The sequence below is a fragment of the Dipteris shenzhenensis genome, chromosome 11, assembly GCF_047967505.1.
Source record: "Dipteris shenzhenensis isolate YYH24624 ecotype China chromosome 11, Dip_SZ_1.0, whole genome shotgun sequence".
Classification (NCBI taxonomy): domain Eukaryota; kingdom Viridiplantae; phylum Streptophyta; class Polypodiopsida; order Gleicheniales; family Dipteridaceae; genus Dipteris; species Dipteris shenzhenensis.
In genome coordinates, this window is record NC_141606.1 from 9,013,924 (window position 1) to 9,029,361 (window position 15,438).

Below are 15,438 nucleotides of genomic sequence, written 5' to 3' on the forward strand. Positions count from 1 at the left end.
CATCACCAACAATGCCGCCCGACTCACCAGAGCAAGTGTTTGTGCCGAGGGTGGTCACATAAGAACCCGCTTGTCCCACAATAAAGGATCATCTTGCAAGGAATTTTCACCACACCAATGTACCTTTGGCATCCAAGGTGAGACACAAGTTGGACACATGCTCTACATGGCTTAATACATGCTATGGGGCAGCGAAACGTTCATCAACACTTCATTCCACATGATCATCGAGTCAAGGTTTAGGTGAGTCAATACAATAGGCATATCACCCCAATGCACCCGTAGGGCACAAGTCACTTCCTTGCACATACACCCACACGTATGCACGGTCAACACTAGGTGATTAGGGCCAGTACGTCCCTTCTGCATTTTTTGTATTCTTGGATGCTGACCTCATAGTCCGCCCCACAACTCACCTAACGTGCACAACCGCCACTTCCTAACTCTTTCCCCTCTCTCTCTCAACTTTCAACTTTCCCCCTTCTTTCCCTTTCCTTACTTTTCTCTGACAGTATCCTGCCGACCGTCGCCATCCAAATATCCCACCAACCGTCGCTATTTGATTATCTCGCTGACCATCACCATCTGATTATCCCACCGACCGTTGCCATCCAATTATCCCGCCGACCGTCGCCATCTAATTATCCTGTCGACAGTCGCCATTCGAATATCCCGTTGACCGTTGCCATCCGAATATCCTGCCGACTGTCGCCATTTAAATATCTGACCGACCATCACCATTTGACTATCCCACCTACCATCGCCATCCGATTATCATGCTGACCATCGCCATCCGACTATCCCACCGTCGACCATTGCCTTACGCCATCCCCTCAGTTGTGGGATAGAAAAATCTATATAAAGGAGCCTTATCCCGCTGGGTCATCGCCATAGCAGTTACCCCCAGACTCTGTCATAATTCTGTCAGAAATCTCCCAGCCCCCTGCCCTCTTCCAGATAGGAATCCAGCACTTAGCATATGTCCTCAAGCTCCTCCTCTTCCATCGATTCCCTCATCACTCAGTTACCCTCCTTCTTCCCAATGGATTCGGCTTCGGGGGGTGCACCACTAAGAAATCCTAGGTATCACGTGCATTCAAGGGGTATTAAAAAAACCCCTGAACTAAAATTTCCCCCCCCAATAAAACCACCCCTCTTTACTTATGAACTAACATATTTTTTCCTAAATTTGAATTAAAAACCTCCTCATGTTATTGTAAACCTGTTAAATGTTTTCCAAAAGTGGAATTAAAATACCCCTCTTTTTGAATGCACTTTGTACACTAAAATTTTGGGAGGTGAACCCCCCTAGGGATCCGGAGAATGAATTTTTTGAGTTTGAGTTAGAGCTTGGCCTCCACCCCCAACCCCTATCCCGCAAGCCACCGATCCCTCCAACTCGCAACGTACACCCTCGGCCACGATCCTTATGCCCTCTAACTTTCCAGCCGAAGATTTACAAGCGGAGGAAGAAATATCTACGCAACAAGGAGGTACCGACAACAACAGGCACGCCCCACTCAAGGGCGTCAAGAAAGCTCACCCCGGCTCCCACACAAGGGGAGTACAAAATCATGCGCTCACAAACACACTTGTCGTTGGGAGAGGCATGGATCCAACAACCCGACGCATGTGCCATCCACTCTCGCTACACATACGAGGGGCATGATTATACCCTCCATTACCACACCGCAATAGCGTATGAGGCGCTAAAGGAGCCGATAGTGCAAGACATGCTTGCAATGATAGGCCTGGGATCTGTGGGCAGACCACCTTCCTCACCACTTGGACATGAGGCTCTTGGGAGAGTTCCTCTAGGCCTATAACTCCAACACAAATGTGGGTGTTCTTCGAGACGCAACCCCACTTCTACCACCTCGACGTGGACGTGGTGTGAGCCGCCTTCGGCCTGCCAATCATTGGCGACAAATATGCAACGAAGAAGAAGATGCCCAAGGCCCTTAGTAAAATCTGCCACTACGACTGCAAAAAGAGAAAGGGCGCATCCACTTCATAGAGATCATCAAGCCAGAAGTGGAAAGGCCAGCAAGGGCCCTATAGTGGTTCACTCAAGTCAGGCAGGCACACTAACCACAAGCAGTCTATTGTGCCAAACATTTTGTTGCGGCAAGCAGAACCCCAAGTCACGAACTGGGCTGATTAAGTATGTAATCAGATGAGGGAGGGAGGACCTTAAAACAAATGGAGAGGTCATCGGCAACCCAATGCTATACATGTTGATTCTCTACCATATGATGCAACAGCATCTGCCTATTGGCTATGGGTTGGCCGAAAAGTCGCAATGGCATAGCTCCCACAAGTGGCACGAACAATTCTCCAAAGGTGGCAAGAATAGGCCTCGCAACTCTCCTCTAGGCACAGCTCTCCGCATGTGATAGCCACACCCTAATGGTCACCACCCAAGCCATGGGGCAAATGGCCCTAAATCGAGCAGAGGAGTACTGCACAAAAGTTGGGGAGCTCGATCTGTCAGTCACCAAGCCCAAGGATGAGAGCTCGTCATCGCAAGAGAATCCCTGGTCCAAATGCTCATGGACCAGGCTGACAAAGCGGACTCACGCCTCCAAATGACAATAGAGCAAAAGGCGCAAGAAGAGGCATAACATGCACATACTTAGGAAGGCTACGATGCTCCAGACATTGCAGGATCTGTTGGCCTAGGAATGGGCACTGACCGTGTCTCTGTAGGAACAGAATGAGCGGTTGTGTACCCCCAGCCACCTAGAAGACTCATGATTGGAAGACTATGAGGAGCAGGAATTTTGGATGTACAGGGAGGTCTCCGCACAATTAGCTACCTACACACTCGCCTTACGCACTATCCCCTAAATACTCCAAATGCACTTCGATGCACTCTGTGCACAAAATCTCATTTTCCACCTCGACCTCACTGCCCCACTCCCTCTTAACGCCATCCAAACCATCCTCTACCGTAATGTCGATCATTGCCGCCCCATTCTCGCCATGTCTTATTTCTCATTGGACCTTCAACCATCTAGCCTCTCTCCTTTGCCCCTTTGACCTCCAAACTCTTGCTGACCATCCCATTTTGCTTAATTTCCAAGCATGGTGCCGCGTCATCACGGAGTCCACAAGTTATCGTACGGACGATGATGTGATGCAATTAGCAAAGCTCGAGGAGCTCAACCCATGGGTTTGCACCCCAGATAGTTTGCAAGCTGACATTAATTGGATGTAGACCTACGGTCGAGCCTCTGTAATACAAACACAAGGGCATCTCGTGGCTTACCAATCCACTGCCTATGATCCCCTCGACATTATAATCCTCTTTAACCGGGTGCTACAGGCTCTCCAAGACTCACTTGAGTCCTTGGTGAGTAATTTTGAAACAATCCATGTAGCATATTTGGAGGAAGTAGCCGAGGAGGCAGGCCAAGAAGCCATTACAGTATTTAACTCTATGCCGCCCCCTGCTGAGTTTCCACAACCACCTCCCCTTGAGTGTGCCCAACCCACCCAGCAAGCCACCCAACCCCTTCCATCCCCCCTTCCTTGCACCAATCTGTCTGAGTACTTTTCCAAGGCCTCTAACACCACCACCACACAACACAGGACCTCCCCGTCCCATCTCATCTACTGCTCCGGTCGACCTCCTAGAAGAGGCCCTCAATATGCTGCTTAAGGCAGCCAATTTTGTACATACGCCCACCAATATGGCGCCCACAAAGGCGGTGGAGGAGGAACCAATGCCGATTGAAGATGATGAAGTTCCTCAAACTCCTCCCTCCTCCCCGTCCAAAAATGTACAGTGGAGATAGACTTGCAGTCATTCCAAGAACTGTCGGATAGTGCCCTCATGCACCATTGGAAGTAGCAGCTCGAAGGCTTCCACCTCCACCTCTATGAAATCCTAGAGGTGCGCCTCGTTGTGCAATTCATCACCACGAGGACTTGGGCCGAATTTTGCGAGCTCCAACAATGGGCCCCCACCATGTTGTACAAATTTTCCAAGTACAACTTCCCGAAAGAGATGACACAGGAGGGATTTTGCTTCCACCTCCAGTCCTTCAACAAAATGTATGGCTTGGTATCCGATCTAATCATCGTTGCAGCGGTCCACTTCAACCGCCTTCTCCTCTTACTCCTCCGCGATGTCCCCACGCCCACAGTCGTCCCATTGACGACTGCCTCCACAATCTGACTAATCAAATTGTCTTCAACCCCGACATCACTCAATTTTAGGACCTCCGCCTCTACCTCCACGTTCGCAATCTCCCATTAGGGGAGATTTGGGGTCTCAAAAGAGCCTCATAAGGAATGGATTAAGAAATGGATTAAGCTAATTAACTTACTATGGTAACCCATGGGCTAAGGGACCTGTAACATTGACTCAACTAACATGGGTACCTTTATTCTGAAATTGGGCAACCTTGGCCTTTGGATGGAGGTGATGGTGGATAGATCAAAAGTCTAGGATGCCTTTAGTGGATGGTGGATGCACTTTGGTGTGCTCCAAAAGGCAAAATTTGACTTTGGGAGGCCACATTAAGAGGGGAAAGGTGGGTTTTAATATGGGCCCTTGATTCAAGTCCAAGGTCAATGGATGAGATGAAGGTGCCTAATGGAGGGTGGAGATTGAAGCACATTTTGGAGGGCTAGGATTGAAGCGCATTTTGGATGGCTTGGATTGCTCACTTGCAAATGCATGGCCCGGATTCAGGCACCTTTTTCCCTCATCTCATCCCTTGATCTACTTCCAAATCTAGGGCCCGAATTGAAGTGCCATTTGCACTCATCTCCTCCCTTGGATCTACTAGCAAATCTATGGCGCATATTGAAGCAGATTTTCTTGTCATCTTGTCCATTAGATCTTTGTGTTGATCAAGGGTGGAGATTTCATCCTTCTATCCTTTGATGGTATCCCTTAGATCTACCCCTTGATCTAATGGCTGAGAGTGCTTTACCTCAAATTTGAATGTATCCCTTGGATTGCGTTGAATAACTTCTGCTCCATTTGGTCGGCATGGGAGAGCTACTCTGCTATCATGTGGCTATAACCACTTGGTGCCTGATAACGGGGCATGCTGCAAAACTGTATGGCCTCTGTGAGACTCGTGACTGAGGCTAAGACTTGGGCCACAGCGGGGGTTGCCGAGATAGCTTGAGCTCTTGGGTGGAGGCCAATCATGACTGTCTCGTCACCTGGGAGATCGTTCACCATGATGGACTCCTGCTGTACACTTTTGCCCTTGTCTTGAGGATCCGATTGCTCGAGATGTAACCGACAGCGTAGAAATGCCTGCAACAACAGCTGGCGATCCTCATATTGTGCAAGCAACTAACTTGGGTTAGGTTGCATGGGATGGCTAACTGGACTAGCACTAGGTTCTATTCTTGCTCGCTTTAGTTTGACCTCGACTTCTTCTTGCTTTGCTGGTACCAGTCCCCTGGCAGATTAGATCAAGGGCTAGGAGTGAAGATCATGGGTCCAAACTCTAGGTTATAGGTCTCCACACAATTAAATGCTTTTGTCAACTTTAACATGGCATTGCCCCACACCTCAGAGCACTCTCATTGGTATACCTCAAATTGCTCTCTAATCCCTTGAAATTAGGATCTACTAATTGGGGGCCCTTTTGAGACTCCAAATATCTCCTAATGATGGCTACCACATCCGCACATACGAAGACATGCACGCCACCCACTTCTGAAAGTTCCACTCATACCTTACTCGGTTCATCCCATGCCAATTGGACCGCTACGCAGTCCTCCAGATGGTCCTCTCCACACACCTCCTCCAGCGCAGCTCCGTCCGAGGGTAGCTCAGCAATAGGAAGGGGAGCATATTAACATCCACAGAGTACAGTCGCAGAAGGCAGGGTAACCAATGATTAGGCTTCATGATTTACTTAAACAGTTACAGCCATGGAAGGAGTACAGTGCAAGCTCAGGGAGTTTGAGCCCAAATATCCCAAACAGTCACAGGTTCAGGCTGCAAATTGCCACAAACACATCATGTGGTTATTCGCCTCACAGGGGTCAAGTCGCAGGTAGATCAAGATCGGCGTCGCCACTCTAGGTTTTGAGCCTCACACAGGGGGTTTGAGCCTCAAATAATTTCGGCCTCAGAGACTTGAGGCTAACATAAGCACTATTTAGCGCTCTTATATGGTTAACACAAGTGCTATTTATGACACATAAGAGTGAAATAGTAGGGGAGAGATGGAAAGGATAGCCAAGATGCCTTGGTACCCTACGGCTCCAAGAGCCTTTTAAATGTAAAGAAAGAGAGAGTGCTAAAAGGAAAAGGATTGGCTCTCCCTTCAAAAGGTGACATGTATAAAAGACTAAATGGTTGACTTTGGTCTTCATTGTTGTATGCACAAGTTTGGAATACAAGCTCCCTCTTCTCTTCAAGAGTGTCTTTGGGTGTTCTCTTGTCTCCTTCGTAGTGCCTTTGTGTCTACTACTCCATCCCCCTTCACTCTCTCCTTTCCTTCTTTCTTCTCCCCTCCCTTCTTTTGTCTTCCCTCTCTTCTCCTCTCTCCTATGCTTTTGAATGATTACTTAGTTGCATGTATGTACATAACAAAATTTTGATGTTTTTGAATAAATTGCTATTTCTTATTCCTATACTCTTCAGGATGCATGCTTCACATGCAACATAGCACTTGTAATGCTTTAACGGTCTCGTTCCAAATCGTTATTCCATAAAGATTTAGTCTAATATTCAAGTTTGAATGTGTACTACAACTTGAAGACAAGGTTTGCCGAATTCCATTGAGCAATGCATAAGTTATGGGTCATGCAAGATACCTATATACAAAAAATTCCCTAAACCTCACCAAAATGGGCTACACCCAAGCAGACAATGACCCAAACGATCTCATGTAATGTTCCAGATTTACTAGAGTACAACTGAGAAAAGATGGTATAGAGAGTAGAATAGGAATTGCCAACTTGTCAAGAAAGAGCTTCAATGATGTAGGCAGACTGCTAGCGTTGATCACATTCTCATGTATCAGCATAATGGTGAATGAAAAGAGGAGATCCACGAGTTTGCCTTGGGCTGAAAACATCACAAAAGACATTCTTGCTGCTACGTATATGCAGAAAGAGAGGAATGTGGTTTGAGGACAAGCGAGTATGAACTAACATTCTTAGAGTAGGAAGCCTTCTGTACTGCTTTCTTTTCTTGCTGGAAACATCACAAAAGACATTCTTGCTGCTCCGTATATGCACAAAGAAAGAAGGATTCTGGTTTGAGTACAAGCGATTATGGACTGACATGCTTAGAGTATGAACCCTTCTGTACTGCTTTCTTTTCTTGCAGAAAACTATGCTCCAAATTGTACAGACATAGAAAATAGTCCCTAGGCGACATCTTATGAGATGGGCGGGTCATCCTGTTCATGTACATTTGTCCATGTACACTAGAGTGATTAAAATTTTGAGTAAGTACATCAATGAGGAGCTCTCTCATAGGAAGCTTTCCTAAGATAAGCCTCTGCAACAGCCGCATACATGGCTGCTCCCATGGGTAGCACCTCTTCATTAAGGACAAAGGGTGGTGAATGTCCAGGCAGACCAGATTTGCAGTTTTCATTCCTCATTCCAAGGAAAAAATAAGCACCCGGTATGGATTTTGTGTAAAATGCAAAGTCGTCTGCTCCCATTTGAGGTGACACAACCGTCATGTTTTCCTGCCCCACAATGTCACGTGCTACATTGCAGACATGCTCGTAAAGGCTTTGATCATTTACTGTTGGCGGATAGAATGGAGTTGTCTTCTCCAAAAAATTGACGACTGCTGTGCACATGTGCACTTCTGCCTGCTTATTGATGATCTGGATGTGATAATTATACGAAGAGACACTCAAAGTCAGCATTCTTTATATCTTGAAGGAAAGACCTGACAGCCTTACTTTTTTCTTGAAGGAAAGACCTGACAGCATTCTTTATATCTTGAAGGAAAGACCTGACACTTTTTTCTTGAAGGAAAGACCTGACAGCATTCTTTATATCTTGAAGGAAAGACCTGACAGCCTTACTTTTTTCTATTAGTGTGGTTGTAGGATTAAAGCCAAATTCTCAAAGAAAGTGGGACATGTTGAAGACTGTAGAAAATTCATTTGCAAAAGAGTTGTTACTTGGTCAATTCGTTGCTTTAGTCTCCGAAAATTCTCCTCTGTCAAAGCACGAAATATACCACCAATTTTGACAGAGTCTGGAATCACATTATATGCACTCCCACCTCGACACATGGTCACAGAAACTACCTGCATACATTTGGCCCACCAATTCTACTTTATTAAAGAGACATTACATAACTCAATCAGACCATAGACAAAAACAGAAGACACTAGCTCTCTTCAGGTTTAATGTTTGAAATTCCACTAGAAAATGCTTTGCTAGTGAGCTCACGTGATGGACCCGTTATCTTGGTGTTATTTTCATAATTCTCAATGAAAACATATTGGAGGGAAGCAGGAGACGAACAATTTCTACCTGAATAGAATCCTAGGAAAAAGCCTTTAGTTCTAAGAGTACATATACGTGGTTGTGAAAGCATGTGAAAACACAGTAGTACAATCTTTAAGGGGCTCTGGGAGGATATTCAGAACTATAGCGCAGGACAGTTTATGGAAAAGAAGTTCCAAACATTCGAGCTGTTAAGTTCCTGGCCACTACACTCTTTTCCTATGGCTTCACAAAGAATTTGGGGTCCACTAAGGGTTCTGATGAGAGCTTGAAACCAGATGTCACAAGCATGGAGGCTTTATGTAGCTTTTGCTGGAAGGGTGCAGAGCACACAAGCATACACCCCAATAAATAAAGAAGCTTGACCTAGTTCTCTAAATAAAGGGAAATGTGGTAGGGTCAAAGGACATGTATTTGCAGACAGTGCAGTGGTAGCACAGATAGCCTTGTTAGAGATCTCGAAATTGGTTAAGACTGGCCTCTGATGCAAAATTTTGGTCACTATGGCTGCTCCTCCTCCTAACTGTCTGCAAATGGTTTGTGGAATATCAGAAATCTTTTCTCACTGGCTTGAACCTAGTTTTAATGCGATGGTAGTGTGAGAGGACATGTTTCTTCATTGAGTTAAAGTTGGCCCTTTTCTTCAGTAAATGACCTTCCTCATCAGATGCTATCTTGGTGCTACAGTTTGTATTATAGCAATTTTGCGTAGTTATGCCTTTTCTTTTCCCAAAGAAAAGGAATACGTAGTCTTCTTCAGAATCTAGAGCCTGTGTCTTAGGAAGTGAGGAATGGCTACTAAGTGTTACGTGTGTCAAACCTGTTTGTGCAGTAGGATAAGCATGTGGTGCATAATGTAGATATCTCTGACCTATAAATATAAAATAATTTGGTACTTGCAGACTCAAAAGTGGCAATATAAAACATTAGAAGGATTGTCTAAAGCAAGTAAACATATGGTGAAAGAGAGATTCCAACCACACTTAAAACTGAATCTCTTCAAGATTGACATTCAATGTTCTTACCTGGAGATCTAAAGGATTTGATTCTCTGGACACTAAATTTTGCAAGCTCAAAACTATGGCAGACATTGCAATTATTGGATCGATTACATGTTGTGGGATTGCAGCATGACCACCCTTTCCCGTTATTACTGCCTCAAAGAAGCCACTTCCAGCTAGGAAATATCCGGGCCGTGAGCTGATAGTGCCTAATGGTTGTTCATTAGACACATGCAGACCAAATATAGCTTGTGCCAATCCTAGAGCACCTTCTTCAATCATTTGTTTAGCTCCACCCCCAAATTCTTCTGCAGGCTGAAAAATCAGGATAACTGTTCCCTGTTCACCACAGATCCAGTCACAATGCAATAGAAACAATGAAAAGAAGGAAAATTTTCTGAATAGAAAAATCATTTCTGCTCCATAAAAACAGCAGAGAATTAGCATTGAGTAATGCAAACCGTGAAGACCTTAAATCAATTAAACAAAGGCAGCTTTGAGACTTTGTTTAGAGAAAGCAGAAAAGAAAGATAATATGCCTTCTTGCAAGTTAGATCCCACGTCGAAGAATGAAGCTACTGGAATCAGAAGGACATGAGTGAACAAGGAAAGCAAGAACCTCTAACTTGGAAATTCAAAATTTCTTACTCTAGGTCATTACCTCTTCTGAACTCATGATTGAGCAGGGATTGGTTCAGCATATGACCACATTGCCTGAGCCAATTCCCATTTCTGAGGCTCCAGTCCTAGGGGCATCATTCATTTATTCATAGAAGATAGAATTTCTAGCAATAGTTAATGGTCAAGTCTTAGGGCAAATAGAGATGTTGGCTCGGCCTCTCGATAGGTGTGTGCGTGGGAAGTCTTAAAATCAAGCCATGCACGTGAGTACAATATAGCTGAGCAACTCCACAGAAAGAAAAGCTGAAGTAAGAACTACTTCGAGATCAATTTTGTGACAAAACTTTTGGTAATGTGTCAGACCCACTGAGCACTGCCTCTTGGCTACATCGTTGCTTCTCTGCTGACTGTGCTTTTACAAGATGTTTGTGTTTCAGAACCAGAGACTAAGCATAAAGTTGCTAGCACAAAAAAGTGGAAAAGATGCTGAGTATGCCCTCACAAGATTGCAGATGGCTATAAGTGTATAAATTTTTTCTTGAGCGACATCACACGCTGCGTCCTTATGAGTGCCCCCGAGTGCAGTTTATTGGCAATTTCCATCTACACGTAATTGGCTGACCTATGAGACAATATACCTGCATCCAAGGACTAAAGATTCGTGAATTGGCCTCCGTTGGGCTACTATGGTTATTGCTAAAGCGAGTCTTCTAAGGTGTGTTGTTCTCTTTAGTTATTGATGATTACATACCATCTTAACTAGAATTCCATTGTGCACATTCACATCAACCTTGGATTTGTATCAGATTTCCACCTCTTTTCTAGAGTCCTACAAAAAATGTCCAAGTCCAATACTTCAATAAAGTCTCTTCTTTTAATCCACGAGTTTTCGCGAGTAGCATATGCAGACGTTTGTACCTGTAAGTGCCGAATGCGTTTCTGGAGCAGTCTAGAAGCCCCAAGAAGCATGGACACGTGAGCGTCGTGCCCAGATGCATGCATCACTCCCGGAATTCTGCTTTTGTGTTCCCAGTCCTCAGCCTCCTGCAATTAAGCTTACACGATGTTATTGAGGCTTAACTTATCGCTAATACGTCGATTGTCGGACAACTGTTTTGCTACAACCAGCTCCGTGGATTCAACGTTCAAATGCGTCTGGCCGAAAGTGCACTTTCTTGTCCAGTGATTTGAAGGTAGTCGAAGAGGCCTTCAAAAGTTATTGCGCACGTGACTAAAATGCATTACAAAAGTGACTTGTGAAAGTTTAAAAGAAATGGTCCGTCTTTTCTCCGTCGTCTTCTAAGGCAGACGTAAGTCGTACAGGAACGACTCACAGAACATTAACGGACCTGTATTGGAAGGGCGTCCATTCCCGCTCGTAGGGCCACAAAGGGAGGGCCTTTGGTTCCAATGAAAGACACAACTCCAGTTTGAGCGACGGGCCAATTATAATCGATCCCCATCTTATTCAGCTCCTCACGTATTAAGGCGCTGGTTTGGAACTCTTGGTAAGCCAGCTCAGGGTTTCCATGAATTTTTCTTCTAGTTGTCTTCAACCACGCCATCATTTCTGTTTCCTGCGCCATTTGAATAAGCTTCCGAGGTGAAAATGGGTCTGAATTATTCGCACTTCCCAAAGAGACTCCGGACCATCCGAATTCTGTAATGGGCGTTTCGGAATTATCGACTAACATCTGCATGTCATTTTCCAGCGCTAATGGTGACGCGTAGTGGAGCAAGGGCACTGTTATTAAGAGGGTCTGCAGGGTGTAACTGAGGAGAACGTGAGCGATCTTTTTGTCCATTTGTGAGAAAACAGATCTCGACACACCGCGAGGTACGGGTGAGAGCGACAACTGTGAATCAAGGTAAGCTTTCTGTGATAACAGTTTCTGGGCAAGCTCACGACGTATGGAATATAGAGAGTGGCGACTGGCTCACCAGAGCATCCCTGATATAGTATGTCCGAGAGAAACTACGAGCGCAGGTTTTCAACCATTGCAGAATCACCAAAGAGCCGGGAAAATCTTAGGAAATCGGAATACATTGTCCGAAACAGCTAATTTGTCCCCGAGTCCAGGAGTATCAGAGGGGAGGCATGCGGACTAGTGGTGGTGACAACAGTTTGGACTTTGCTACAGAAGCAGCAGCTAGGTAGAGAGTCGAGACTAGGTCGTGAGAGAGATGCCAAATGAGTTCCTGACAGTCCGAGGAAAGAGTTCTGGCATCTGCAGGAATCTGGATAACGCTAGCTCATCAGGCAAGGCTGCAGCTGGAAGATTCCGTCCTGCGATAACCAGATTTTTACTGGGGGAGTCGGACCTCGCAGAGTGTCTCTCTCTCTCTCTCTCTTTCTGAAGGAAATCACGAGAAAACCATACAAAACAGGCAGTTGCTGCAATAGAAAACACGAGAAAACCACACAAAATGATACTTAAGGAAAACACGTAATTGCTGCAATACAAAACGATAGTTAGCAAAACACGTACTGCGTGGAATAGAAACATGAGAAAAGACGCCAGAATGGAGGTTCGCAGAGTGGCACAGACGATCATGTTGTGGGAGGAGGAGCCTGCATGACGTGCAGGCAGCCGCACATGTGATTGCGGAGCGATTTGTGGAGGAGGGTGCGGGGCGAACTTCGAGGCTTTGGACGTGAAAACTTGGTTCTTATTATTAGAGAGGTGATAAAGACCAATTACGTGATGACGACGTTCGGAAAAGAGCTTGAGGACTGGCCAAACACTTCCATATTTCATGTGAACACCACCCCTTATTTACAAAGACTTCGCTTTCCAAGAGTCAAAGAAAGCATGCTTGCTCTTAAAAGAGGATGCCAATGCTTGACTTGGAAGTCTCCAAAGTTCAGCCTCCATGTGCCTCCTCCTAAAGGCCATATCTTTAAAGCAACGAAAATTCTTACATAATAATGAATTGGTCCATCTAGAGGTACCTCCCAAGATTTGACCTCTTACCATCTTTGAAGCTCTAAAGGGACATCTTTAAATGTAACCATTCAAGAGGAATTCGCATTGGACTTGCACTTGCCTTCTTGCATGCGGAGACATGAACTGCTCTTTTGGAGATACTCCACATTTTATTCAAAGTTTCCTCGGACTTTTGTGCTTGTTTTGCTTGCACATTTTATTTAACGTTTCCTCATAGTTTTGCATTGACTTGTAGACTTTGATTCCGTGACGAATGAGGAGACACAAGACTCAGAGACCAAGACATGTGCACTACTAGACAAAATGTCACATTAAGTCATTGGCATGAGGTCTCTTATGGTATCACACTGAAGAATGAACATGCATAAAATTCAAAATGACTCTTACCCAATGGAAAAATGTTTCGAGTAGGCCACTAGATATACGTTTGCCTCTTGAATGTCACGTTAAGTGCCTTAGTATCATACTTCAATGCCAAATCAAATGTGACTTAATGTGACACGTTGAGCTTTACAACATGTCAAAAAGCTTTGATAGTCTAATGCTTTTGTCACATAATAAATCGGGTGAAAATCTGGTCGTCAAGCTCATCATTGCAGTTCTAATGTTTAGTTCTAGCTTTGCATTTATGTAATAATAAAAATATCCCTATTCTTTCATTTTTACATTTCGTCATGTAGTTGATTAACCCCCTCTTGCACGCGTACATTTTCTAACCTTAAAATTTAGACACCCCTCCTTAAACCTACATATGTAAATTACCTTAACTTGCTATTTAATAAATCCCCTCATGCATGTAAAATGGCATGTAAGTCCCCCTAATTAAAAAATGCCCCTCCATGCACTAACGCGCTATGTTACATGTCTTATGAGTGACCCCCCCCCCGGGAATTGTATGAACTCCCATAAGAAGAATCACAAGTGATGTAGTTCTATCAATAAGAATGGAATCATAGATGTGTGTATAATAGCTCATTGTGTTCATTCTAATGGAGTTCTAATGTGTGTGCACATATAACCTTTACATTCATAACTTGTGTATGTATGCCTTAAAGTTATCTTAAACAACCAATTACATTAAGCTTATGTTTAAACTCCAATTTTTTATTTGCGTAGTAGTCACTTGTTTGGTACTGCTTGATTGTTCACACATGGTAATAATTTATTATGTAATGAAAAAGACATCAATTAGTTTGTTGGTTGCCAGATTAACTATAGAAGGAAATGGACACCAGTTTAGCGTGTTGCAACAATATGGTTGGCCTTGTTCATTGTATTGAATAATACTTTATTTTAAATTGAGTTTGAGTTTGAATTTGTTACAAACACTATGAAATTATGGTATTGAAAACACCCATCTTTGATTGAAGCATTTGTGAGTTATCAGGATGTCATTGAATAGAAGCACCTAATGTCAACACGGTGGCTAAAATGATCATGATGGAATGGGTGCTTCTAGTAGCGTGTTTACATAGATTAGAGAGATGGAGATGAATTGAGGGCTAGCCTTGACATTGAACACATGTAATTTACCATATTCATGCGAGATAAGGCAATTGGTTGGTGTCTCTAGTTTATGGTCTAAATGGTATCTAAGTGAGAAAATTCAAATTCATGATTTGAAAGATTCGGGAAAATCGGGTAACTGATTTGATAGGAGGAAATAATAGGCACATCACATTTTTTTCAAACTTTGACATGTCATCAAACACTATTCTCATAAATATGATTATATAGATATTAGTACAAATACCCACTGCTGTATAGGCTCGCAGTCAACCCCTCGCTGCTCATCTTATGCTTGGTTCCCTAGCCAAGAAGAAGAGATAAAAGAAGAAAGGAAGGCCGCCTCATAGATTTCTTGAGCAATCTTAGGATGGAATTTTGTGTTCTTGTATGCTAAAGTTATTAGGATCTCTTTTTTGAGTTCCTAATATTGCTATGTGTGTCTTCTTTGTTTTAGTTTTTAAATTTTGTTAGTGAAATTATCTCTTAAAGTTTGTAATTCTATGTTTTGAATTTTTACTTTTGCACGTAGTATGGTTGATTTTCAAAAGATATATTTTACAATCGGCATTCTTACACTTACTATTGAGGGTATATATTTTATTCTTTTAATTTTATGTGAATCAATTTTTGAGTATCACATTCTTACACTTATGAATGAATACTTTTTACTCTTTCAACAATATGTGAATGGATGTTTTACACCTTCATTCTTGCACTCGATAAAAGTTACACTCTTACACTTACTCTTGAAGGAACTCTATATCTATTGTTTCAATTAGATGTGAATCAATATGTACCTATATTTTGCATTCTTACACTAGTTAATTACTTTTGAATGGATATATTTCATATTCTTTCACTAGTATGTGAATGAATGATTAACAATTTGCCAATGA

At 43.6% G+C, this 15,438-nt stretch overlaps 1 protein-coding gene across 1 annotated transcript; it reads right to left on the minus strand.

Annotated features, from left to right (window-relative positions):
• Positions 1–7,399: 7,399 nt before the first annotated feature.
• Positions 7,400–12,008, minus strand: LOC147896589 (IAA-amino acid hydrolase ILR1-like 1). Its single transcript, XM_087381504.1, has 5 exons — positions 11,435–12,008; positions 11,004–11,129; positions 9,489–9,803; positions 8,133–8,261; positions 7,400–7,829 (listed from the first exon to the last, which is right to left on the minus strand). Exons 1-5 carry the CDS (start codon positions 11,888–11,890, stop codon positions 7,446–7,448), a joined length of 1,410 nt encoding a protein of 469 aa, XP_087237630.1. The 5' UTR covers positions 11,891–12,008; the 3' UTR covers positions 7,400–7,445.
• Positions 12,009–15,438: the final 3,430 nt, after the last annotated feature.

Bases quoted from the DNA above. Each gene is read 5' to 3' on its own strand.
- LOC147896589 (XM_087381504.1), bottom strand. From the start codon at position 11,890: ATGGACAAAAAGATCGCTCACGTTCTCCTCAGTTACACCCTGCAGACC. The intron at 8,262-9,488 runs GTAAGAACATTG...AAATGTATGCAG, and splicing joins CAAATCCTTTAGATCTCCAG to GTAGTTTCTGTGACCATGTG. The intron at 7,830-8,132 runs GTAACAACTCTT...TATCACATCCAG, and splicing joins TAAAGCAACGAATTGACCAA to ATCATCAATAAGCAGGCAGA.